The sequence below is a fragment of the Scyliorhinus torazame genome, chromosome 18, assembly GCF_047496885.1.
Source record: "Scyliorhinus torazame isolate Kashiwa2021f chromosome 18, sScyTor2.1, whole genome shotgun sequence".
NCBI classification, from domain to species: domain Eukaryota; kingdom Metazoa; phylum Chordata; class Chondrichthyes; order Carcharhiniformes; family Scyliorhinidae; genus Scyliorhinus; species Scyliorhinus torazame.
Window position 1 is genome coordinate 156856955 of NC_092724.1, and position 24848 is coordinate 156881802.

Sequence of the window (24848 nt, forward strand, 5' to 3'; positions counted from 1 at the left end):
AATGCTGTTGCTCATTGTAATGTGAATATTGCAAAGTTGAGGGCTGCCTGTACTCATTCAGAATCAAGCTCACGTTTTCCACCTTTTAAACGTTATCTTTCTAATCCAATAGGTCCTACTTTTCCCTTTATGTATTTAACAAAACATCTTTTGTGGGGGGTGGGTTCCTTGATATTGCTTGCCAATATTTTTCCATGCCCTCTCCTAATTTCCTCCCTACAATTGTTATACTTGTCCTGGCTTGCTGCACTATTCAGCACTCGGTATCTTACACAAGCTCTCCTTTTTTCATGCTACATCTAACTCTGTATGCTCTTTGACCTTTGGGGCGCAGGGCTAGGTTTGCGAGTTCCAACCTCTCGTTTTGTTCTGAACCCTCCATCTTTTCACTGACGCCCAGCACTGCTCTGACATTGATTTACCATAGCTATTTCCAGTCCACTTTTCAGTAAAATTGCCGTTCCTCAATTTAAAACTTTTACATTATCAGCACAACCCCATTCCCTTCTCCCGTATATCATACAATCATGGAATTTACAGTGCAGAAGGCGGCCATTTGGCCCATCGAGCCTGCACCGGCCCTTAGAAAGAGCACCCTACTTATGCCCACACCTCTTTTAAAAGGAATGGGACAATAGGCAGACAAACAGACACAGACTTTAGAGGCGTACAAGAAAAGTAGCATTTAATTCAGAGTGAAATACATTTGAAGAAAGTTCATATTTTCACATTATAAATACAACTCAAAAGCAAACAAATTAAGCGACAAAAACATTTCTTTAACAAATTTGTACAAAGCTAAAATATCTTGATCACTTCAATAGAATACAGTCCATCACTCTTCTGTGGTTTTAGCTGACGTAGATTCTGCAGGCTTCCTTCAATCTTGCTGAGCTGAGAGTAAAATTTAACCTGACAGAGAGGGTTTCAGAAAGGTCAGAAATTAGCAACTGCCAGCAATTCTGGATCTGCTCAGGATCACAAATTATACATCAGTCCTTGCCCACTGTGCAACACATGTGGGCATTTTATATATTTGATTTGATTTATTGTCACATGTATTAGTATACAGTGAAAAGTATTGTTTCTTGCATGCTGTACAAACAATGCATACCGTACATAGGGAAGGAAGGAGAGACTGCAGAATATAATTTTACAGTTGTAGCAAGGTGTAAAGAAAAAATCAACTTAATACGAGGTAGGTCCATTCAAAAGTCTGATGGCAGTAGGGAAGAAGCTGTTCTTGAGTCGGTTAGTACGTGACCTCAAACTTTGGTATCTTTTTCCTGACGGAAGAAGGTGGAAGAGAGTACGTCCGGGGTGCGTGGGGTCCTTAATTATGCTGACTGTCTTTCCGAGGCAGCGGGAATTATAGATAGAGTCAATGGATGGGAGGCTGGTTTGCGTGATGGACTGGGCTACATTCACAACCTTTTGTAGTTTCCTGAGGTCTTGGGCAGAGCAGGCTCCATACCAAGCTGTGATACAACCAGAAAGAATGCTTTCTATGGTGCATCTGTAGAAGTTGGTGAGGGTCGTATTTGCTTTTGTAGTTTGGATCGAGTGACCGGTGTATGTGTGCTGGCTCCTGTCATACATAAATATTTCTGCCTCATAATAGAATTACTGATTCACAAATTGGGTCTTCAGTTCTGCCCTTCCTCAAGTTCCAAAATACATCAAATCACAGCCTAAACTGTTCAGACAGTCAATCTAGAGGGACGATAGCAGTGGTGACCCACATTAAATACATTTACCTGCTCGGTAAATTTAAAGATCTTCACTCACTTGCTGCACAATAGATCAATACACTAATAGATCAATACACTTCCAAATCCATATGTCCAGCCTCAACTCTTTCCACCTTAACTGATACTTGGAAAAACACTAGTTAGTTAAGCCATCAGCATGGACTCCCAAAACACCTGCTATAAATGCCCAAGCATAGAATCATACAATCCCTAGAGTGCAGGAGGCCATTCGGCCCATCAAGTCTGCACCGACCCTTCGAAAGACCATCCTACTCAGGTCCACACCACACCCCATCTCTGTTACCCCTAATCCCGCCTAACTGTTGGGCAATTGAGGCAACCATTGGGCATTAAGGGGCACTTAATCATGGCCAATCCACCTAACCAACACATCTTTGGACTGTGGGAGGAAACCCACGCAGATTTGGAAAGTGCAAACTCCACACAGACAGTCACCCAAGGCTGGAATTGAACCCGGGTCCCTGGTGCTATGAGGCAGCAGTGCTAACCACTGTGCCACTCAATCTTGTAAAATGTTTGGAAGAAAGAGGATTTCTAAGGGAAATATGGGTGGATGGAGTTTGTAAGGTCAGCCCTTCTGGGCAATTGCCAGGTAAATCCTTACTTGGGAATTTCTGAGAGGGATTCCCCAGCACGTCCCCCAAATGCAACATTGAGGACGCCAGGAAGTTATGGGGCCATTTATATTATGCAAGGTTACAGGGCAGCCTGATACAGGTCTTCAAGATTGTGGAGAATAGTATCCACTTGATGAGGAGCCAGTAGAGAGAGGGAATAAATTTAATGAAAACATTTTAAAAGTTAAGGAACAAAATTAGAAAAACTTGAGGGGGTCGTTACAATGTGGAAGCCGCTCCCACAAACCAAAAAATGATTGTTGGGCCATGCTGCGTCCTTCTGTTGCCAGATTTAAACTGATGTCCCAGTTACTAGATACCAGTCCAAAGAAAGATGTTTTGGACAAAAAGGATCAAGTCCCAAGCAAATATTTTATATTCATTGTATCTCAGCAAACTTTGCAGAGCAGTCAAATAACTGCTCGTACCAGAAGTCATAAAGTGTACATTTCACACATTTGTATGTGCAGCATACCTGGGATCTGATGAATTTGTGAAGGTGGGTGATTAGCTCACGTGCCTCTGTGGCCATTACCAGCACCATAAAGTGAGCGTCCAGCAACAGCGATATCCAGTCCAAGACCTGAAACGATGCCAGCCTCCAGTTAATGTTCACAACTTCAAAACATTGACAGTAACCAGCAGTCGGTCGCCTCCGCTTTGGGTCATTTTCCCCAAACAGGCTCAGCCCCACTGGCTGATTTAGGAGATAGGTGCACTACAAACATTCAAACCGGTTTTATTTGCAATACATTTGTTCAGGGTGAATGATATCATTGAATTACCGAATTGCACCACATTATTTGTTATGTTTCCCAGGTTGTGAGGGCACTGACGTGATCCATTTATTTTATATCCCAGTTGTCCTGAATCGGTGGTGCTGAGTCTTGTCCTAATCACTGGGTTGGAGATTAGGTGTAGGCTCTGAAGCCTTGAAATGCCCATCTAAATCCTCCTGACTCTCTGCGCCTTTAATTTGATCCCAAGCGCTATTCTCTGACTAAGCTTCCGGTCACCCATCTCAAACATCTCCCGATGGGGCTCGATGTTAAATTTTATTCAACAATTGCTCCGGTGAAGCAGGTTCGAACTTCTTACCACACTGACGGCACTCGATAAATACAACTCTTTATGCCTCCAAGCGATTTGCCAGGCAATTTCAGAAGCCAAGAATCGGACATGGAGCAAAGACAGGGCTGGGGACAGGTGGGAGGAAGGACATGACTGAACCTTTTGTATTTTTGTTACAAAGTACCAGTTTCCTGTTCTCTTTTCTGACGCTAGCCCATAAACTGCAGGTTTGTCCAATATTATTTGATATCTTGCTCTGATGGATGTATGAACTCAGTGATCTCTGGGTTGTTGGTCCTTTATAGTATTATTTACTCAGCACAGTGCAGAACTGAAGCAGAGATCTTTCAGCCCTGCATAATCACCATACAGAATTTGCAGCACAAACAGACCATCCTGCCCAACGTGCTGCTGTTTGAGCCTCCTCCCAGCTCTTTCCCAACCCTTTCTCCCCTATATACTTATCTAGCTTCTATTCAAATGTATCTGTGCAATTTGCCTCAACCACCCCATGTTACACTGAGTTCCACATTGATCAATCTCCAGCAATACGAAACGTGCGATTGCGAGATGGCCAAGATGGTTCACTTTGTTCAAATGTATGACTCAGTCAAGATTATAATTGTTTTGATGAAGTGACGGTCCATTTTCCCAAAGAACTATCTCAGGTTTGCATTTATCACCCTTGACAGTGTATCACAAATGGGTCGGTACAAATTATTTTATACTTTCCCAAACTCCAGCCAGTTGTTTAACAAATCATTGATTAAGAACAAAGAGAGCACAGTACCCAATCTGCACAAAAAAGTTAGATCAGCACTAGTTGATTCAAGTTTGTAGCAGCAAGTGTAATGCCTAGAAAAATTGACTTGATATACCTGATTGACTGTGGGGCTCCTTTTCCCTGGCAGCTCTACACGGACAGTTTCACACTGCTTCGCGTAAAGGTATTCCAAATACCGGAGAAACAGCTGAGGAAGACAAAGACGGTTCATCGTATGGCAGAGTATCTATAACTGGACAAAGATCATCACAATCCAATGTTGATTCAGGTGCTTGCCTCTCAAATCAGTAACAAATTAAAAAGATTGTCCACCATTCTAACCTAATAGATTAGACACATTAACATGTATGAGTTTCTTGTCTTAGCAATCTTACATTTAAACCAACTCAAATTTATCATCGGTGATTTCAGCTTTCTGGAGACAAGAAAGTAAATAAAACAGAAGCAGAAACATGAAAACTAGAAATGCCAACTCGTGACATAAAGCTGTAAAGCTCAAGATCAAAGACTAAATCCAGCCCCATAACATTGACAAATAAAGTTAAAATATTTCACATCTGGGGTGGCGGTTTAAGCCAATGAAATAAAAACCCAATGTGTGAATTTGGAGCTCAATGGCAGTGAGATCCTCAATTTAAACTGTGTCAGAGGTAATTACGCCCTCAGTAATTCGCACAATGTGAACGTCAGCTACTTCAAAGATAGTTGAGTGAAGAGATGCCACTGAGGCAACCCCAGGTCACTATAACAAAGTGCTTCCCTTCAGCAGCCTGGTCAGTACAGATTACATTGCAGTTTTCCAGATCAGCCATACTACAGCGAGTCACTAAGCAGAGGTCGGACACGGGAAAAGATCTGCAAGGTTCCAATTAATCTGCCTTGACTGTAAGCACTGAAGAACCCATTACCCACACCTACACACACAGGCCATTGCATTTTTGATGGGACTGTACTTACCACCACGTGAGGAACAGAAAGATCTTTGAGGTGAGGCAAAAGGAAGGTTTCACTGTACGAGGACAGCAGAATTTCATTTCTGTACAGCACAGTCAAAGAAAGCTTTGTACAAACATTTAGGGTGTATAGCAAGTCTTGATATCTCAAACTTAAAGGTAAATGATAAGAGTCCTGCACACATATGTAACGATATATTAAAATCAATATTTGAAACCATCACCGTCTATCCATCTGATCGGCTCATCTGGGCTTGCGATGACACCATTGGTCTAGACTGGAGGAATCTTTCTTCCAATTAGCTGCTTGCAATGACCACAAGCCATGTTACTTTCTAGTAATCTGATGGGTTTATCCAACACTATTTGGCCTGTCGGAACCATAGAAGGAAAAATAACTTTCGGTTGAGTTTGGCTGAATGAGTTTGACGTCGCCAACGTCTGCCCAGACATCTGAAAAGTTACCCTCCCCTAACTCAGCCAATGACAGGGTCCCGTCCATAAGCGAAGGCGACTACCGGGGAAATGAAGGAAGCACCTTGCATAAAAAAAAAAAAATCACTCATCAGAATGAAGAAAATCAACATCTGCACCAGTAAGGCTGGCAACACCCCACAGGACACTGAATCATTAGGGTGGGGTCGCTGGGAACGGCCTGGCTCCAACATCAGGCCCACAAGATGCAGAGTATGATCCGATATACTGAGTACCCTGGGCTTCTGCCTCAGTGACCAATGGACCTGGTTCAACTCAGGAGGGGTTGGAAATACACCCGCCCCCACCAACGTTCCGACCATCTTCGACATATAGCCTTGGAGTCAAAGCCCTCCAGCAGTCCAACGATTCTTAGGTTTTGATGTCTGGAACATATCTCCAGATCATCAACCTTGGCCTTTAGCATTCTGCGCTCCTCAGCCAACAAAGCCATAAAAGACATGTTTTAATTACCACTGGAAACAGCCAGCAACCAGTTTTCTGGCTCACCTGTTCCTAAAAGTTTCTTTTAATGTGGAAGTCTTCATTCTACCGTGTCTTCCTTTAGTTTCTGGGTCACACACCGCCTGCGGTGAAGAGAGTGGAGTAGAATCCACGCCCAGGTTTCTGCACTGTTGCTCAAGTCAGAAGCTAAGAGGACGCAGCGAAGAAGACTTCCTCAGATGCCACAGTTCAGCCAACCGGTATCCCTCGTGCAAAGGCATGGGCAAAACTGCTGCGGCCGAGGAATGGCTCACCTCTTGGTTGCTTACTCTGCATCACTAATCTTTGCTGACACAACTTGGTAAGACAAGCAGCAGGTCAGGTTCTTGCCTGGAGGCAGTCAAGTCATCTAATGTTGCTCTGACACACCTTCCAGCAGCTGATGCTTGAGTAACCTGCCTGCTTTCCTTGTTGGGATGGTGCGAGGAGAAAATTAGGGAATTGACGGAATACAATATTCAATTTCACTGACAAGTAAATCTGTGGCCAAAATGGCTTTAGCACATCAGCCGAATAGTAATCTAAACAATTTAATGGGTATTGAGGCAAAGATCTATACATATGACAAACCTTTCCATCTTTTGATGTGGATAAAAGATACAACAAAACTGCCCTTTTAAGGCTGACTGGACATGTGACTTTTCCATCAGACTGCAAACGATCATCGGCTTCTTTTCCATCACAGTTGTCCTCTTCCAGTAGGAGTGGACTGAAGCCATTCTCTACAATCTCCATTTTCTCTTCTGCTTTTGAGGAACTCTGATCTAATTCCACATAGGAGGCCACACTGCCTAAATCCACTGTGATCTTTTCCAGATCAGAATCACTGACACTAGAAGGAAAGTTAAAACCGACTTCAGTAATGTTGAATTTCCATTTTCAGGATAATGGCAAGAGGCAATTCAAAAATAACTTGAAATAAGTTTAGGAAGCTGATAAAACATAACTGTGGTCAATTTACAAGCAGCTGCCTGAAGCAGTCTGGTGAGATAGCCCCTGCCAAAGTATACGCAGCTTTTCAGCAGGGGATGGCCATGTGGGGAACCAGGTCCTGTGAACTCTGTAAACACTGTAGCATCAGGTTTTGAAATACATTTTTTGTTGTCTGTGATTGAGGCCAGAAGAACACAGGTTCATACAGTTCTTTCTGATCTCAGGGGGATTGTTATTGTGTATATGGACACAGGCACGTCTCTCATGCTCTGTTTATGATAACCAGCTCAGAGTATAATCGGATTGATAATCTGTGCGCCATTGTCTAAGTGAATGGGTAATGAAATCAACTGTGTAACTGCGGCATGAACAACTTGGGCTGTAGGGCCTGTTTCCATGCTGTGAACCTCTATGATTAAAGCAAATCGAAGGACCCCAGTGTTCGTGTTTTCTAGAATATAATATCCAGTTTTAAATAGAAATCATTAACTACTTTCACAGGATTGATTAAACACGGTGGCGCAGTTGTTAGCACTGCTGCCTCACGGCGCCGTGGTCCCAGGTTCGATCCCGGCTCTGGGTCACTGTCCGCGTGGAGTTTGCACACTCTCCCCGTGTCTGCGTGGGTTTCGCCCCCACAACCCAAAAGATGTGCAGAGTAGGTGGATTGGCCAAGCTAAATTGTCCCTCAATTGGAAAATAAAAATGAATTGGATACTCGAAATTAAAAAAAAACTTATGCTTGAAACAACAGTTAATTAACCATTAATTTGTTAGATGCCTAAACGAAGTTTGCTGAGGTCAGTCCACCCAAAAATAATTTTGGAAAACTGGTCAGAGAACTGGTGAATCTGCCAGAGCTTTAAACAAACACTGGTTAAATATTTATCTCTCGCATTCTTAGAGCAAGATGCCACATCTTAATACTCACCTGAGGAAAAGCTTCAAACAGGCACATGTAAAAGCCTCAGGGATGTCAGGGAACTGCTGAAGACAAAGCTGCAACATGGAATAGTCTGCTTCATCCAAGGCGACTGCCATTAAATCCGGACACAAGCTGAAAAACAACATATAATTTTCTAGGACTGCAACTCTTTGCCTTACTTTCATAAGAAGAAAGCCTCAACCTCTCATCAAAATTGAATGCTAGCTGCAAATGGGCTTAACTGCCCTGATCTCCTCAGTCACACGTGGACAGGGTGTCCAAATAAATAGGGTTAAATGCCAAGGAGTTGGAGTAAAAATAAACCACACTGGGCTCAGCACTTGCTTCATGTGGGACGTAATCAACCATTAGCACTAAGATGAGAGTTCAGAGGGGTTATTTGATAACTTTGCATTGAAAAGTAGAATGAATGTTGTGAATTAAGAGGTATTCAAAATTATATCGGGTTTTAATAGAACAGTTAGAGAAACACAGTCTCCTCCTCGAAGGGATGATAATCAGGGCGTACAGATTTAAGGCAATTGACACAAGTAGCAAAGAGACGATGGAGTTTGATTTTAAACGCAGTGTTCACTGCCTGAAAGGGTGGTGGAAGTAGATTCAACAGCAACTTTTTTTGAATAGGAATTGGATAAGTGCTTCAAACCAAAAAGATTTGTCAAAGGGAGCGATCAAGAGAAGAGGAGGAATTTACAAGGTGCCGACATGATCTTTCAACCATCCAGCACGGGTACAATGAGCCGAATGGTGTTTCCGCATCATTATTCTGACTATTTCAGACTCACCTATTGGCTGCACTATTAGATGTATCGTTCTTTCTTTCTAATATAGAGGAATGTTATTAATTTAGTATCTTTTTTCCGGCGGCACGGTTGGCGCTGTTGCCTCACGGCGCCGAGGACCCGGGTTTGAATCCCGGCCCGGGGTCACTGTCTGCGTGGAGTTTGCACATTCACCCTGTGTCTGCATAGGCCTCTCCCCCACAATCCAAAGATGTGCAGGGTTGGTGGATTGGACATGCTAAATTGCCCTTTAATTGGAAAAATAAAACGTAAAATTTTTTTTAAAATGATACAAGAAAGATTTAGTATCTTTTGGGTACTAGTTAATGCAGACCACTCAACGTTGGCAAAGAAAAATGGATTCTACGCTGCTGCCACCAAAAATGTCCTGCTCTTTCTTAGCAAAGCTTTGAAATTAGTGATCCAAAGACTCCAGTGGCACGATGGCACAGTGGTTAGCACTGAAGCCTCACCGCACCAGGGACCCAGGTTCGATTCCAGCCTTGGGTGACTGTGTGGAGTTGGCAGGTTCTCCCCGTCTCTGCGTGGGTTTCCTCTTGGGTCCACCAGTTTCCTCCCACAGTTCAAAGATGTGCACGTCAGGTGGGGATGCGGGGATAGGGCAGGGGAGCGGGCCTAGGTGGGGGGCTCTTTCAGAGGAACGGTGCAGACTCAATGGACAGAATGGCCTCATTGTGCACTGTAGGGATTCTATCGCTGCAAACTCTTTCTTCCAACATGCAGATAGGCATGAAGCTAGGAACACCAAATAAATTGGAAGTTGGATTGTCAGTCTGATTCTGCCCATTTCAAATAAAGTGGTTTAATCACAGCTGATTTACTCACATTGTGGCACACAGATCTGGCCAACCAAGGCATCCCTGCGTTGAGCTAACAGAATGGAGCAGGCCTCTCCATATTCATTTTGGTATCCAGCTGTAAACATCAGAATGCTAGCTTTCATTTTTCACGTTGGCACAATGGTTAGCACTGCAGCCTCACTGCGCCAGGGAACCGAGTTCAATTCCAATCGCGGGTGATGGACTGTGTGGAGTCTGCTTGTTCTCCCCGTGTCTGCGTGGATTTCCTCCGTGTGCTCCGGTTTCCTCCCACAGTCCAAAGATGTGCAGTTCAGGTGGATTGGACATGCTAAATTGGCCCTTTGGGTAGGGGATTGGGCTTAGGTGGGGTGGAAGGGTGGTGCAGACTTGATGGGCCAAATGGCCTCCTTCTGCAACATAGGGATTCTATGATCCATTACATGAATTAGTTCCACTCAGTTTCAGGGATCGATTGATTTCACCCGAGTTCTTGCTCTGTGAAAGCAGCAATTTCCCTTTTCGGAGTGTGTTCTGTGCCAGTCTAATGGTTGGGTTTGATTATGATTTATGCAAGTTTCAGCACAATTCCAGCAGCCCCCCCCCCCCCCCCCACCAAAACCTGAAATCCACTTCATGAGCCACAGCCCCGGCTCCTCAGTAGTTGACAGCTGTTAGATTAATTTATTGGTGCTGTGATTAACAATGGTATTTACACAGTTTAAGTGAAAGGCCTCACCTGTAAGAAAGCATCTGTGTCGTTAAAAGGTCCACGAGTGCTTTCTGGGGGTAGAACTTCACCTGCGTCTTACACCTGGCTACCAGGATTGTAGCAATCTGTGCAATAATTAGCTGAGCATTGGATTTGTTATTGTTGTTTTGCAATAACAATTTTAATTGTTCATCTATTTTCTCCTTTGTACTAGTCTGGGGAGAAAATGCAACACAATACATGACTATGGTCAATACCCATGTACAGCATACACACACGGTAGCCCATTCTAAACCAGGACAATCCTGTGACACCTACCAGGACAAGAAAATAGGGCTTTACAATACCCCCCAATACAGTCTGTTTCCCAAAACACAGACTGAATGGAAATTAGTGGCCCTGAAATCAGGCTGGTTTGAATTGTCCAGGCTGAGGGAAGTTGAAGCTATTAGCTTACAGCTAAACAAAATGTCCAAACCCAGAATACAAAATATACTGGACAGTCTCAGCAGCTCTGACAGCATCTGTGGAGAGAAAAGGGAGCTAAAGTTTTGAGTCTGGGTGGCTCTTTGCCAAAGACCTGCTGAGATTGTTCAGCATTTTCTGTTTTTGTTCCAGACTCCAGCACCCGCAGTAATTTCCTTTTATCAAAATGTACAAACCCGTGGGTAAGTTTATTCAATAACTACACCACCCGCCTGTAACAATGGCAGAAGCTCTGCTAGTTTTAACGTTCTGCAGTATTAATTCAGTATTCAGATGTAAAATTTAATTTTATTCAAATGGATTTGAACAGCCTGATTAAAACACAAAGATTTTCAATTAATGATTATAAACATCCACAAAGGACCTGTTGGAGAATCAAAAAAGTAAATTACTTTTGCGCTGCGATCTGATTAACGAGTTTACCAATCCCATTATTTTCTTACGAAAGACCTATCATTAAAATTTTATTTCACAGAATATTCACACCGTCCAAACAGAATCAGAATCAGACTTTAAAATTCTGCAACCTGTCAAACTGAGTTTAATTACTGACACATTAAGTAGTCTATATTGGTGGAAAAGTTGTACGTTGTTGTCATGATTGAATACAGTAATTAGCTGGCAATAAATCAGGGGCTGCAGTAGCAGTGAGGGTGTCACTGAAGCACCCATACTACTTGCTACAGTTTATTTAAAGAAACACGTCCTTGGAGCCCAGCTTCAGAACACCACCTTAAAAAAGTCCCCCCTCCCCCCCTCTTAAGTGCAATCTCCCCTGCATGTCAATAAAGCTGGACGGGGAAGAGGGAGTAAAAGGCAACACAGCTCAAGGCTGAAGCAAGTTAACTCTTCAACATCTTTGGATTACCTGAATCTCAGTGAGAAACTCATCCAGAGAGAGAGGTTGTGACTGGGGGCTCACAACCTGGCTTTTCCGGCTCCTTAGCTGCAACAGAAAATTTAAGGTTAAGAAAAATCTGCGTAACAGTTCGCATTCATATCTACCTAACCTGTTGGGTGGGAAACCCATGGAATCTGGCACATCATTGATTCTGCATCCTCACCTATGTTATTTATTGACTTCAATAGAGAAAAGTTAGGTGGGGTGTAAAACCAACAATGCCCTCAATCCGGTCATGTTCCCTGATTGACGGGATAGATTAAAATTGATCTCAATGAGCAGGGTATAAAAATCAGGGTTCCACCTGATTCTCTGGATTCCTCACCAGTGAGTTTGGATACATTTTCTCCCTAAATCCTCAGTGTATGAATTAAACAGCAGATTTATAAATGCAGGATCTAAATTCAGTTATTGTTTGTTCTCAGTGATATTTGGAATCACCCTCAACATCAGAAGTGTGAAATGGGACGGGGGCGGTCCAATGTAATCCCCAAAAATTTCCAGAGAAGGAAACTGAGCGATCCCAGCCTCAACCAACTCACTGCACCAACTACCCACACAGAAGTGATGCATCCTTTCAAAACAGTATTCGTCAACATATTGAAGAAAAGAGCAAAACACTCGCACTCACAGGCTGTAAAGCCAGCAGCACTGCAAACACCAAATGTGACTGCATATTTGCTCATGTACAAGACGATAGATGTAAAATAATAATAAGCGCTTATTGTCACAAGTAGGTTTCAACGGAGTTACTGTGAAAAGCCCCTAGTCGCCACATTCCGCGCCTGTTCGGGGAGGCCGGCACGGGAATTGAACCCGCGCTGCTGGCCTGGTTCTGCATTACAAGCCAGCTGTTTAGCCCACACAGTGCTAAACCAGCCCCTCAAATAAAACCTGGAAATACTCATGCCATCGCAACAACTTAGCTAATAAACACAAAACAGAGAAGAGTTATGTTATGAAATTTTTTTTAAAATTTTTTTTTTAAAGAGTACCCAATTATTTTTGTTCCAATTAAGGGGCAAATTAGTGCGGCCAATCCACCTACCCTGCACAACTTTTTGGGTTGTGGGGGCAAGACCCACGCAGGCACGGGGAGACTGTCTCAAACTCCACATGGACATTGGCCCAGGGCCAGGATCGAACCCGAATTCTCGACCCGGGAGGCAGCAGTGTTAACCACTGCGCCACCATATGTTTTGGTTTATAAGATGCTGGCACATGGGTCACCACCCTAATTCCACAAACCAAAGTGCAAATTGCATTTCTGATTAGCAAATAAAAAGACAAAAAGAGAAACAGGTTTAGTCTTGCATTTGATCTCAATATTTGGTTATGCATTTGGTGGTAAAATTGGAATATGAAAAGCAGAGCGTGGCCATGTTTTTGACCAACATGAATTATTTACTCTCTTAGAAGAACGATGGTAGATGTTTGTTCAGTAAATAAACAGTACATTTACTTGTATTGTACAAGTGTGGAGAAGGTGTTTTCTACTTAATGTGCTACACTGACGCGTTAGGCTGTTAGTCAGCAATTTCAATTGAGAAACACTGGTAAAGGGAGGCCCTCGGCCACCCAGACCCTTTGCTCCGACAGAATCCAATTACAAATTGAGTTTAGGGACTAATGAAACAAAGAGAAAAAAACTTCATGAGATAGAAGAGAGATGGAAGAATAAAGTATACAACAGGACACAGACAAACGGTGAACAGACAGCAGATACAAAGCAAGAGATTTGTAGAAAACAAAAAATAGAATATTGCAAAAGGAGTGGAAGGCTTCATAGAGGTGGAAGTATCAGCGTACGGTGGAGGGAACATTGGAAATGAGCAGAATTATAGTTACATGAAGAGACACTACATGGAGACATTTCCCTTTACTTTCCAATTACAGAAAAGTTACTTGTTGTAATTTCTTTCCAATTACAGAAAAGTTACTTGTAGCAAAATACACGAAGCCAAATTTGAAAGCATGCTTACATTTCTTTTGGATCCTGGTTCAACAAGGGTGTGTTCTGGAGTTGGTTCCGGCCCCTCAGCACACTGGGCACCATGAAGCATCGTGTTCCAGTTCACAACGGTGGAAATAGATTTTACTTTGGTGGAGGAAGAGAAGAAAAGGAGGCTGCATGGGTACATTGTTTTTATCAATTCTCAAACGAACTTGAAATGAAAATTAGCAAGCCAAGTGCTAAATATACTTCAAAGGGAAAGGGGCAAAACCTTCCCTTCAATGGTTTTGGAGCACTTTGAGACACCTGGTTGTTTGAAAGATGCAGTATAAATGCAAGTTCTAACTCAATTGACTATTCAGCTGTCAGGATGTGGAGACAGGCTACTTTGACACAGAAGGTGCCACATTCAAGTCTGGTATGATCGTCACATACAGCAGAAACAGGCACTGCCCAATTTTCTCCCTCTGCAACCCAGAGTCAAGGAGATTGGTCTAGTGCAGCAACTGTTGCCAGAGCTCAAAAACCCGTCAGTCGGCATAGTCCATTTCAAAACAAATACAAGGAAAATGTTCTTCTTCCCACACATGCAAAGCAAAACATTCAATTCGACGGGGTGGAAAGAACATCGCATTCTGGTACTTTATAAAGAATGGTGACGTACCGGCAGCGTCTGGCTGTTTGAGTTTGCCAAGGACAGCAGCCAGAGAAGAGATTTCGCAGGTAAATGGGATCACCGTCAGTACCTTTCCGTGAGGCACAAAGAGTTTCCCGCAATAACACCATAACTGAAGAATAAAAGACATAACCTTCAACAAAAAAGCAATTGCAATTCTGACAAGAACTTTTCTTATTGGCGTTTCTTAAAATTCCCATTGTAAAATCTACCTCCACACACTAACCCCCAAGTCAGAAGGATGGTGGTCCATCCACCTTGAGTTCGCACCACTTACTGACAGACTTATCAAGAGTTCCAAAGTGCAGGAAAGGATCCTGCTCCTATTTATCAACCGGATTAAGGTGGCTATGCATAGAACCAACCCCAAACACCAGATGCATGCGGCAGTACCTGGTATACATCAATTATAGGAAGACAAAGGACAGCACGGTGGCACAGTGGTTAGCATTGCTGCCTCACGGCGCCGAGGTCTCAGGTTCGATCCCGACTCTGGGTCACTGTCCGTGTGGAGTTTGCACATTCTCCCCGTGTTTGCGTGGGTTTCGCCCCCACAACCCAAAGATGTGCAGGCTAGGTGGATTGGTTGCACTAAATTGCCCCTTAATTGGAAAAAATGAATTGGGTACTCTAAATTTTTATTTAAAAAAATTATAGGAAGACAATTTAAGCCATAATGGGGGAAGGGGTAAGCTCTGTAAGATGATAATGAGTTAAATAATACATCAAAGACAGTGATACCATTAGGGACAGGATAGGTGGAGCCTCACTAGCCCAGGGGTAAAATTGGAATACAGGAGCGCTCCCCACTCAGGTAGGAAAAAACATACTGGGTAAGATGGACATTATTGGAGAACAATCGCCCCTCAATGTTCAGTATTAAATAGAGGAATAAAATTTCCTTAAATTAAAGACAACATAGAAAAGCAAGATACCTGACCACAACTTCCCTCTGGGAACTCCTTCCATGCCTGGAGCGTTTGGAAACTTGTATTCCAGATACTCAAACAATCTGAAAGAAAAACATAAATACAGCTTTTTACAGCCAGAGTGCACCACTGCTGCCTCAGCCAGGGTGCCTGCCCATGCCACAAGCCAACTCCAGAACTCAGCTGAACTTATCTGACAAGGTTAAAAGTGAGAGTCTAGTGATGCAGCTTATACTAAACCCACAGTAATTTAAAAAAAATAAAAAAAATTAGAGTACCTAATTCATTTTTTCCAATTAAGGGGCAATTTAGTGTGGCCAATCTACCTAACCTGCACATCTTTGGCATGTGGGGGCGAAACCCACGCAAACACGGGGAGAATGTGCAAACTCCACACAGACAGTGACCCAGAATCGAACTTGGGTCGTCGGTGCCATGAGGCTGCAATGCCAACCACTTGCCCCAGATGGATCTGCTACACTGCAGCTCTCGAAGGCACCCTCCCAAGAAGACGGTGCTGATTTCTCTTTGTGCTCAGAACTTCCATCAGAGATGCATCAAAATTGACAAATCGGCACAAACATTCAGGCACAAGCCTGCAACCCACCACTACACGTTTCCACATGCACATCTTGAAAATTACTTCCCTTCCTGATTTGTAATGATCTCTCTTGCTGGTATTAGGTTCTGTGCTGTAACGGGTACCTTTGACAGGGCGCTGATTGGAATATGGAGCTCCTAACACAGCGACATGAGTCTCATCCAGGACCAGGATAGCAACACGGGCTAGCGAATCCTCACAGCGTGGCAGCTTCAGCAGTAACGACCGTGGCAGAACCTGCTCTTTCTCAGCTGAATTACTGTGTAATGACAATGGCATCTGGTAAATACAACCACTGGAATCTGTGTCAAAATAGGGGAAAAAGTTTCAGTGACAAGTATATCCACTGCATATTCTTATTTTGAATACACGCATTAGCTCGAGTTGCAGCTTTACTGGGGGGAAAACTATATAGAATGGAGATCTAACTCTTTTCTATACTGTGTACTGAAATAATATGATTACCACACAGCGACATTGATTTTGGGCTACCAATATAAACTGACAGCTGCTGCACTTCACTTGTGGCAGATGGAAGCATGGGCTGAATGGTTTAATTTGGGTAAATCAATGGCCCCTTAAATTCCTGGTCTCTGCAGCGAACAGGAGTGTTAATGGTAATTTTGAAAAGCCATTTCCAATCATTTTTGCCATTTCAATGATATTCGATAATGAACGTATAGTTTGGAACAAGTGCTGTTTTGTGAGATCCCAGACAGTCTGTGCAGCTGGACTGAAATGGCACCTCAGGCATCATACAGAAAGTATCTCATAAACCAACAGTTTTTCACAATTCTAAACAATTGAAGGGGTTTGACATCCTAATTCTACTCAATAGAGTTAGCTTTTATTGACAATGGTCTCATGACAGGCAGGCATTTTAGTTTGGCAATGGCAGTAGAGCTTTCAACTCAGTTGAGCCTGCAGAGGGATTTTTGAAGACTGCAGTGACAGCAACACAGTGACTGACTAGCAACACTTTATGGTTCTATCCCCTTGCAATTAATAGAGTTGTTTCACTATCAATCTTGCTTTGGACTTATCCCAATAACAGTGCAAAGCTTGTGTGCAGTCCCATCAAAAGTGAGGCCTGATCATGCACTACTTGTGCTGGTTCCTACATAACACTATCAACTGTACCAATCCTAGCAACAGATTGAGCCTGACTGAGCTCAGTTGGCTGGATAGTGATGCAGAGCAAAGCCAGCAACGCGGGTTCAATTCCCGTACCGGTTGAGGTTATTCATGAAGGCCCCGCCTTCTCAACCTTGCCCCTCACCTGAGGTGTGGTGACCCTCAGTTTAAATCATCACCAGTCAGATCGAACCCTCAAAGGGGAAAGTAGCCTATGGTCATCTGGGACTATGGCGACTTCATTTACTTTTTGTTCAATCCAGTATCATAAAACTATTTGCAGTACAAGAGCACAAGAACAGTTTCAGAAACTACAGTACTGTAACTGTTACATAGATTACATAGAACATACAGTGCAGAAGGAGGCCATTCGGCCCATCGAGTCTGCACCGACCCACATTAATCCCTCACTTCCACCCAATAACCCCTCCCAACCCTTATGGACACTACGGGTAATTTAGCATGGCCAATCCACCTAACCTGCACGTCTTTGGACTGTGGGAGGAAACCGGAGCACCCGGAGGAAACCCACGCGGACACGGGGAGAACGTGCAAACTCCGCACAGACAGTGACCCAGCGGGGAATCGAACCTGGGACCCTGGCGCTGTGAAGCCACAGTGCTAATCACTTGTGCTACCGTGCTGCCCAAATCACTTATTGTCACAAGTAGGCTTCAAATGAAGTTACTGTGAAAAACCCCTAGTCGCCACATTCCAGCGCCTGTTCAGGGAGGTTGGTACGGGAATTGAACCGTGCTGCTGGCCTGCCTTGGTCTGCTTTCAAAGCCAGCGACTTAGCCCAGTGCTAAACAGCCCCTTCTTAAGTGTTCTTAAGTGTTCTTAAGTGCCGACTGATCATCAAATATAGTATGCACACATCCACCATTAGCTACCAAAGGTTGATCTATAAAAACACACTCGCATTTTGTAAAATATTCTTTTTTAAGTCATGTTAATAAATTGGATCGAATGCAACTTACATAAACACATCAGGAAAATGCTTTTTTGTTTAGAGGAAAGCACAAAACTCAAAGGACAGTCATTCTCTTCTCCTGTATCCAGTTTATACTTGTGCCATACGTTGGGGTTTAGTTTCTGTGCATATAGATGGAACAATCCATCCTATAAATAAAAAGAACCATTGAACCATTTAAATATTAAAAATTCTAATTTGGAAAACAAACATTTATCAAATCAGCACCTTTCCACCCAAACTGAGGGCGAGTGATTGCAGAGTGGAAAAGGTAGAAGCTAGAATCGAACCACCTAATCGCACAACACTCAAGTGACCTGGCTAAAATTTGGGACCCAGCCCTTTGTGATTTCAGTGCTGTGCACGTGGTAAATTTTTTTAAAAATTCATAAATTTAGTGTATCCAATTAATTTTTTTTTCCAATTAAGGGGCAATTTAGCGTGTCCAATCCCCTACCCTGCACATCTTTGGGTTGTGGGGGCGAAACCCATGCAAACACGGGGAGAATGTGCAAACTCCACATGGACAGTGACCCTGAGCCAGGATCGAACCTGGGACCTTGGCGCCGTGAGGCCACAGTGCTAACCCACTGCGCTGCCAACATGAAACATTTTGATGACTACCATCATACACCCCAGTTTTATTCAAACTGAAGAATTAAGAAAAACTATTTGCAGGATGTAGGCACTGCTGGCAATAATTCTTTCACTGTGAAGGTGGCAGTGTAGGTACTCCACAATGCCTGGCGACCTGACCAAGTCAGAATAGTGCGCGATTTGGAGGGGGATCTTGGAAGTGTTCCTATGTATCCACTGCCCTTAGTCCTTATAAGTGGAGAAGGTTGAAGGTTTTGGAGATAGTACTGCATATTTCTTGGCAAGTTCCTCTCATGCACCTTTTGCATTTGTATGATTTGTATGTATGTGAGCACACACTGCAGTGTGTAATGGATTGATATTTATACCAGCAAATAAGGTGCTGGTCAAGCTGTTATTAGCCCAATGTTCTTCTTCCATACCTTTTCAGTGACAAACAATACAACAGGACTTCTTCCTTCCATTAAAGAGTCACTCCACCTACAAATGAAACAGATTCCATATTTATCTGAACACCCAACAAACAAAACTGACTGCTACACCTGTTAGCTAAAAAATATTTTCAAGAACGAAAGACACCTAGGAGCAAATTTAAAGAGCTATCAAATCTCAGTCATTCAATAGTTTTATGACATTATTTGAACACCAGATTAGATCACTGCTTTGTAATTTACTCAGTGATGTCCATTTGGGTATATTAAGGAAGGGGACGGAAACATGTTAGGGCTGGGTGGGGGTGGGAGGACGATAGCGGATCGAGTTATACCATTTCCGGAGCGTGCTGTTGACATTACCAACTCAAAGCTAGAGAGAGATGGAAAAAAAAGTAAATCAGGGTTGTTGCTGCCGACTGCCACCAGTGAGAATGTGCATGTGCTTGCTGATGACATCAAGCATGGCTGGACACATTTCACTGCTCAATGAGTAAATTCTAGTTGGGTTTAAGGTAGCAGAGAACTGCTAGCTCCCGAGAGGAACTGTACCCTGGCTGAGATTAGTACTGATCAAGAATTAAAACAGGGTCCTTCTTATGCCATATATCTGACTCCCAAACTGCTCAGTGCATTTATCCACCACATCCACAGGAGCGTGGATTTCTCAGCCAGCATTTATCTTCTCATTAAGCAAATCTTAACCATTCCTCATTCCCAATGTTTCGCCAAAAGAAATTAAGAGATGAACACATAACAAACAAAAGCTATGCAAAGTTTAATTTAAATTCTCACAGCAGCACTAATGATGAGGAATTTTGTTTGATACATCTTCTGATACAAACCTAATGACTTCATCTTCTGATAGGACACCTTCAATTTCCTGTTGTGGAGCTGACAGAAGGGCATCAAGTTGTCTCACACTTCCTCTTTCAAAAAGCACCAGAGGCTCTCTGCCAGGTAGTGTGTGTATCTGGTAGATGTCAGCTGCTAACTAAAATGCATTGAAGAAAGAATCAGATTGATTAGTATTGATTTCCATTTCCTCTGTAACCGTTTCCTCTTAGACCCACAACACAAACATATTTTCTAATTATTACTATCAAAGAAAAAACCATAAGACGTTTTCTCCAATTGTGTTTCGGTAAATTGATTGCAAGCACAAAGGCTCAACAGCACAATCTTACAGCAGGTTAAATGAATAAAAGCTAAACAATGTATAAAAGCACAAAGTGGGTTGTACATAGCTAAGATACAGTAACATGAACCCTGCTCAATGAGTTATTTTCATTTGCTGGCTCAGTTTCTTTGTTACACTTGCACAACTGGCTCTCTTTCTTTTCTAAATAGCATATACATTTTCTCCTGAGGCCAATTACATTCTTTCTATTCCTGAGCACGTTTTTCCTAGTTTGAAATGACTGTTTAATAACATTACATTTTAAATTATGACACAGAAGTTTACGTGTGACACAGGAATTGAACACATGTGCACATGCCTAGGACCAGAATATATTTTAAATATTGCCTTCCTGTCCACATAATGTCACCTCTCACTGTCACTGGTTTTGTATAAACTTCTTCCCCCTTTATAAATTCACACTTCCAAAACTTATAATGGTTTTTGCCTGTGCAAACTTGTCATTCTGATTGCATAATCTCTGGCCACTTGGTTTCCACAAGTAATTTAAAAAGTGCTTGGCAAGGGGGAAAGAATCCAGGCCCCATTTTCTTTCCATCCACGAGTAACTGAAATTTCTTAAAGGTCTAAAAAGCAAAAATATCTTTCACAAAAGCTCGGACTTGAGGAAAGTTTCTGAGGTAAATCGCTTGGGATTGTTTTAAACTGCAAATTAGGGGATACTGCCCAAGATTTTGGAAGTGCCAGACAGTGGTCAGAGTCTGCAACTGCACCTTGCCAACTAACCCACCACAACTGAAAGAAAAAGGGGCGACAGAAAGCATGACCAGACAGTACAGCTGGACATTGAAGGGAACGAAAACTATAGTCGGCCTTTCAGTTCCTCAGGCTTGTTCCAGCAGTTAGATCACAGATTACGTGTAGCCGAACACCACCAACTCCTTAATTATCCTGGCAAACAAGTCTATCAATCTCAGATCTGAAATCATCAGTTGACCCCCCCCCCCCCCCCCCCCCCCCCGCCCCCCAAACTTCAATAGTTTGTGTGCGTATGGGGGACGGGAAGAGAGAGAGATTTCAATTGCCCTTTGCATGAAGTATTTCCTGACATCACCCCTGCCCAGCCGAACAAAGGTTATGGCCCCTTTTCTGGATTCCTTCACCACAGGAAACTGTTGCTCTCTCTACTTTAACAAATTGTTTAATCATCTTAAACACCTCAATTAGATAATCCCTTAATCTTCTATTCTTAAGGATATACAAACCTGACATAAGCAACCAGTCATTATAATTTAAACCGTTTAGCCCCTGAATGTGCACCAGATCCCATCCTTCCTGGACTGTGGTGTCCAGATGGAGTTTAATCAGAAGTCTATACTGCTGCATCCCTTAGTATTCCAGCCCTCTTGAGACAAAGAGCAACCCTCCACCTGCCCTTTCAATTAACTTTTGTGTCTGTCCACTAGTTTTTAGTGATTTCTGTACTCAGGCGACTAAATCTCATTGCTCATCTGCAGTGTCTCAAATTTAGGCAGTTTTGAAAATACTCTGATCAATCCTTCCTAGATAGAAAGTGGATGATTCTGGACTTCACCCATTGAACTCCACCTGCCAATTTTGCCCACTCTCTTAATCCACTGATGTCCCATTGCAACTTTCTGGGGAACAAAGGAATTTTTAATAATCTTTATTGTCACAAGTAGGCTTACAGCAACACTGCAATGAAGTTACAGTGAAAAGCCCCAAGGAATTTGGAAACAACAGAATTAGAAGCATGGCTCAGGTGATGGATCAACACCAACACAATAGGTTGGGCTGAATGGCCAGTGTCCACACAGCTTCTTTATAGTTTGATATGGGTTTACATACAGAAAGCACTTGCTCGACACAAGGTTTGTAATAACACTCATTGATCCCTTGTGATGTTGCACAAGACAAAGTAAACTTTCAAGATGAGGTTGTTCCATATTGACACCTTGTGGTCACAGTACAAAACTTCATGCAGACTTCAACTATAACAGCATCTATTGAGTTAGCAACTGAGTAATGACAGGTCAACATTATTAATACATTAATTTTGAGACCCTCATCACGAAGCCACTGCAGGTGTGACATATTGCAAGTAAATCTATTCTTCAGTGTCATTGACACCGATCATATTACTGTATAATAGGTATAAACAAGAGAGAGAGGGGGGGGATTTCTTACCTTGAATACTGCCCTTTATTCAAATCGAAAACATTTCACTCTGGCCACAAATTTAATTTCCAAAATAATACAGTAAAATTCAAGTGCTATTTAATACATCTTGGCCTGCAGCCCAGGTAAACTGTTCCAAATATAGTATAGAAAAGGAAATCCTACACTTCTTGTATGGAATTGCGCACTTGACCTCATCATTAGAATTATTTAACTCACCTGGAAATTGGACTATAATCTTCATGGTTACATGTTGCGAATAACCCACTGGGTGGTATTGAAATGTTTTCCGAAACCCCCATTTGCAATGATAATTGTTACTTTATGAATCAGGATTATGTTGATTTGCTTTGCATTCTACTTTAGGTAAAATGAACCCATGTGATTCTCAACTTACTGTTGCTTTAAATGTTTTTTCCAGATTGACATCCTCATCCTTCCAAATCCTTAATATCTATAAAACAATGAGATTTAAAAAAAACTAATGTTAAACACTGTTTGCCATTTGTGGTCCAATGTGAATGCAATGACTTTTCATTAGGTGAATGTTTGTGCGCATAAGGGCAAAGTGATTGTCAGGGCCATTTATTGTTGGCAACTGTTACTAGCATTGAGCACTCCTAAACTAGGCACAGAATTAGCTGGATGCAGATTTAGTGCCTCACCTGTTCGGCTCCAAGTCTTAGACGGCAGTAATTCATCATGCCCCACACAAACCATTATTCACTATCTCACTGAAGTAACCAATTTGTGCCAAATTCTGGTCAGTTTGCACTATTGATCCTTGGTCACCAGGCAACTGTGCAAACACATCACAAAACATCCTTGCAGCTGACACAGAGCTTTCATAGATCTGTCCAGATTGGATTTGTTCCTGGCTCACTGATCCCATCTCACTTGGAGTAGAATTTTAAAAAAAGAACAAGATCAAATTGTCGCAAATAAAAAAAAAAAGAGAACAATGGAAAATTGAGAAAAATAGTAATTTGTCATGGATGATATTGTGTGAACAATAAAAGGAGGAATAGAGCTTTTTAAAAATGCAAATTTACCAATTTCCACTTCAAAATACTACAGTATCATCTCCACCCAGAAGTAACCTCCATTTTTCATCTGATTACACTTCTATAAAGTACCTTGGGATATTTTTCAACATTAACAATGCTATGTAAATGTCAGTTATTGCACCTTGGTTCATACAGGTGGTGTAGGAAATCCAGGTGGGAGTACTACACGTGCATCCAAGTACACACACAGTTGCTCTTATGAAGACAACAGTGACTGCATTTCAAAAGTATTTAATTGGCTGTAAAGCACTGTGTTTTGTGGTCACAAAAGGTGCTATTTAGAAGTTCACGTCCGTCTACCTTTGACTGTACAGAAAGTGTGGCTGGAGTGTTTGCAACCTGAATGTAACTGAACAAGCACTTAACTGAGCCCAGGTTGTCCCAAGGACTGAGGGAGCTTTACTTTACCAAATGCACAGAAAGCAGAACTATGCAAGTCCCAAATTTCTTTATATCTTTACCTTATGATCATGAACAACAACATATTCTCTAGTACGGTTGTTGTAGACAGCCGGGCACGAGATTTTTTGTGTTTGCTTGACTGTCCAACTTCCAAGAGGCTTTTGGTCCGACACCTTCACAACACCAAGGAGAAAACACACAAGAATTCAAACTTTATTGATGTAAGCACTTTTCTGGATTGTCACCTGTCTGATCTCTGAAGTAAATGCAGAAAGATTCCATGGTGCCATTTCAAGGAGTCATTCCCAAAACCTTTGCCAATATTCATCCCTTAATCGTTAAAAATGTTCTATAGAAAAGTCGTACAAACGTTAACTCGGTTTCTCTCTCCGCAGATACTGCTGGGTTTCTCCGACACTTCGTTTTTATTTCAGATTTCCAGCGTCTTCAGTATTTAGCTTAATTAGAAAAAGCTGATCATCATCCCAGTCGGCAGTGCCCACTCTCTGCGGGAAACGCTGAGCGTCTCCGCCGTTCAGCCCGTCCCCCAGAGCGGGGAGGCCGGCCTGTTCGGTCCCCACACCCGCTCGAGTCGGTGACCCTCCCGCGGTAACGCAGCGAGGCCGAGTGTCCAGACCAAACACACGCTAAAGGGCCCTGGTGCCATCACCTTGTAGACGGTAACCGTCCTGTCTTCCTGAGTGACAATGACACGGTCGGGCCCGGCGGACTCCACACCGAGAACGCCGCCGGCCGGTAGCCCGCACAGCGTGAACTCCTCGCACAGCCGCGCCATCTTGGCTCGCTACCTCCTCCTGGCGCCTGCGCGCCGCCAGGCTTCCGGACAAGAGGGCCACGGCGTACTCGCACCGAGTGGAGGATCACGCAATGCAGCGGCCCCCAGCTACAGTGCCCTCTAATGGTGTGGAGGATCACACAATGCAGCGGCCCCCAGCTACAGTGCCCTCTAATGGTGTGGAGGATCACATAA

The 24848-nt window shown here is 42.9% G+C and overlaps 1 protein-coding gene across 4 annotated transcripts; it reads right to left on the reverse strand.

Annotated features, from left to right (window-relative positions):
- Nucleotides 1-668: 668 nt before the first annotated feature.
- Nucleotides 669-24686, reverse strand: nol11 (nucleolar protein 11). Of its 4 annotated transcripts, none has more exons than XM_072483724.1 (18): nucleotides 24528-24686; nucleotides 23917-24030; nucleotides 22786-22842; nucleotides 19894-20042; nucleotides 19040-19097; nucleotides 18028-18169; nucleotides 16018-16215; nucleotides 15319-15395; nucleotides 14372-14495; nucleotides 13736-13851; nucleotides 11721-11798; nucleotides 10394-10581; nucleotides 8040-8165; nucleotides 6777-7007; nucleotides 5202-5280; nucleotides 4339-4431; nucleotides 2865-2972; nucleotides 669-912 (listed from the first exon to the last, which is right to left on the reverse strand). In XM_072483724.1, the coding sequence occupies exons 1-18, from the start codon at nucleotides 24651-24653 to the stop codon at nucleotides 799-801; spliced, it is 2178 nt and encodes a 725-aa protein (XP_072339825.1). In that variant the 5' UTR covers nucleotides 24654-24686; the 3' UTR covers nucleotides 669-798. The 4 variants fall into 4 exon arrangements, with proteins under 4 accessions (XP_072339825.1, XP_072339826.1, XP_072339827.1 ...); XM_072483726.1 differs by lacking the exon at nucleotides 669-912 and adding an exon at nucleotides 954-1478; XM_072483725.1 differs by lacking the exon at nucleotides 5202-5280 and having other exon boundaries at nucleotides 6746-7007.
- Between the last annotated feature and the right edge of the window lie 162 nt (nucleotides 24687-24848).

Coding starts and splice junctions, on each gene's coding strand:
- nol11 (XM_072483724.1), bottom strand. CDS start 24,653: ATGGCGCGGCTGTGCGAGGAGTTCACGCTGTGCGGGCTACCGGCCGGC. Junction 14,496..15,318: donor CAGAGGGAAGTTGTGGTCAG/GTATCTTGCTTT, acceptor TTTATTCTTCAG/TTATGGTGTTATTGCGGGAA. Junction 2,973..4,338: donor GGAGCCCCACAGTCAATCAG/GTATATCAAGTC, acceptor GCATCGTTTCAG/GTCTTGGACTGGATATCGCT.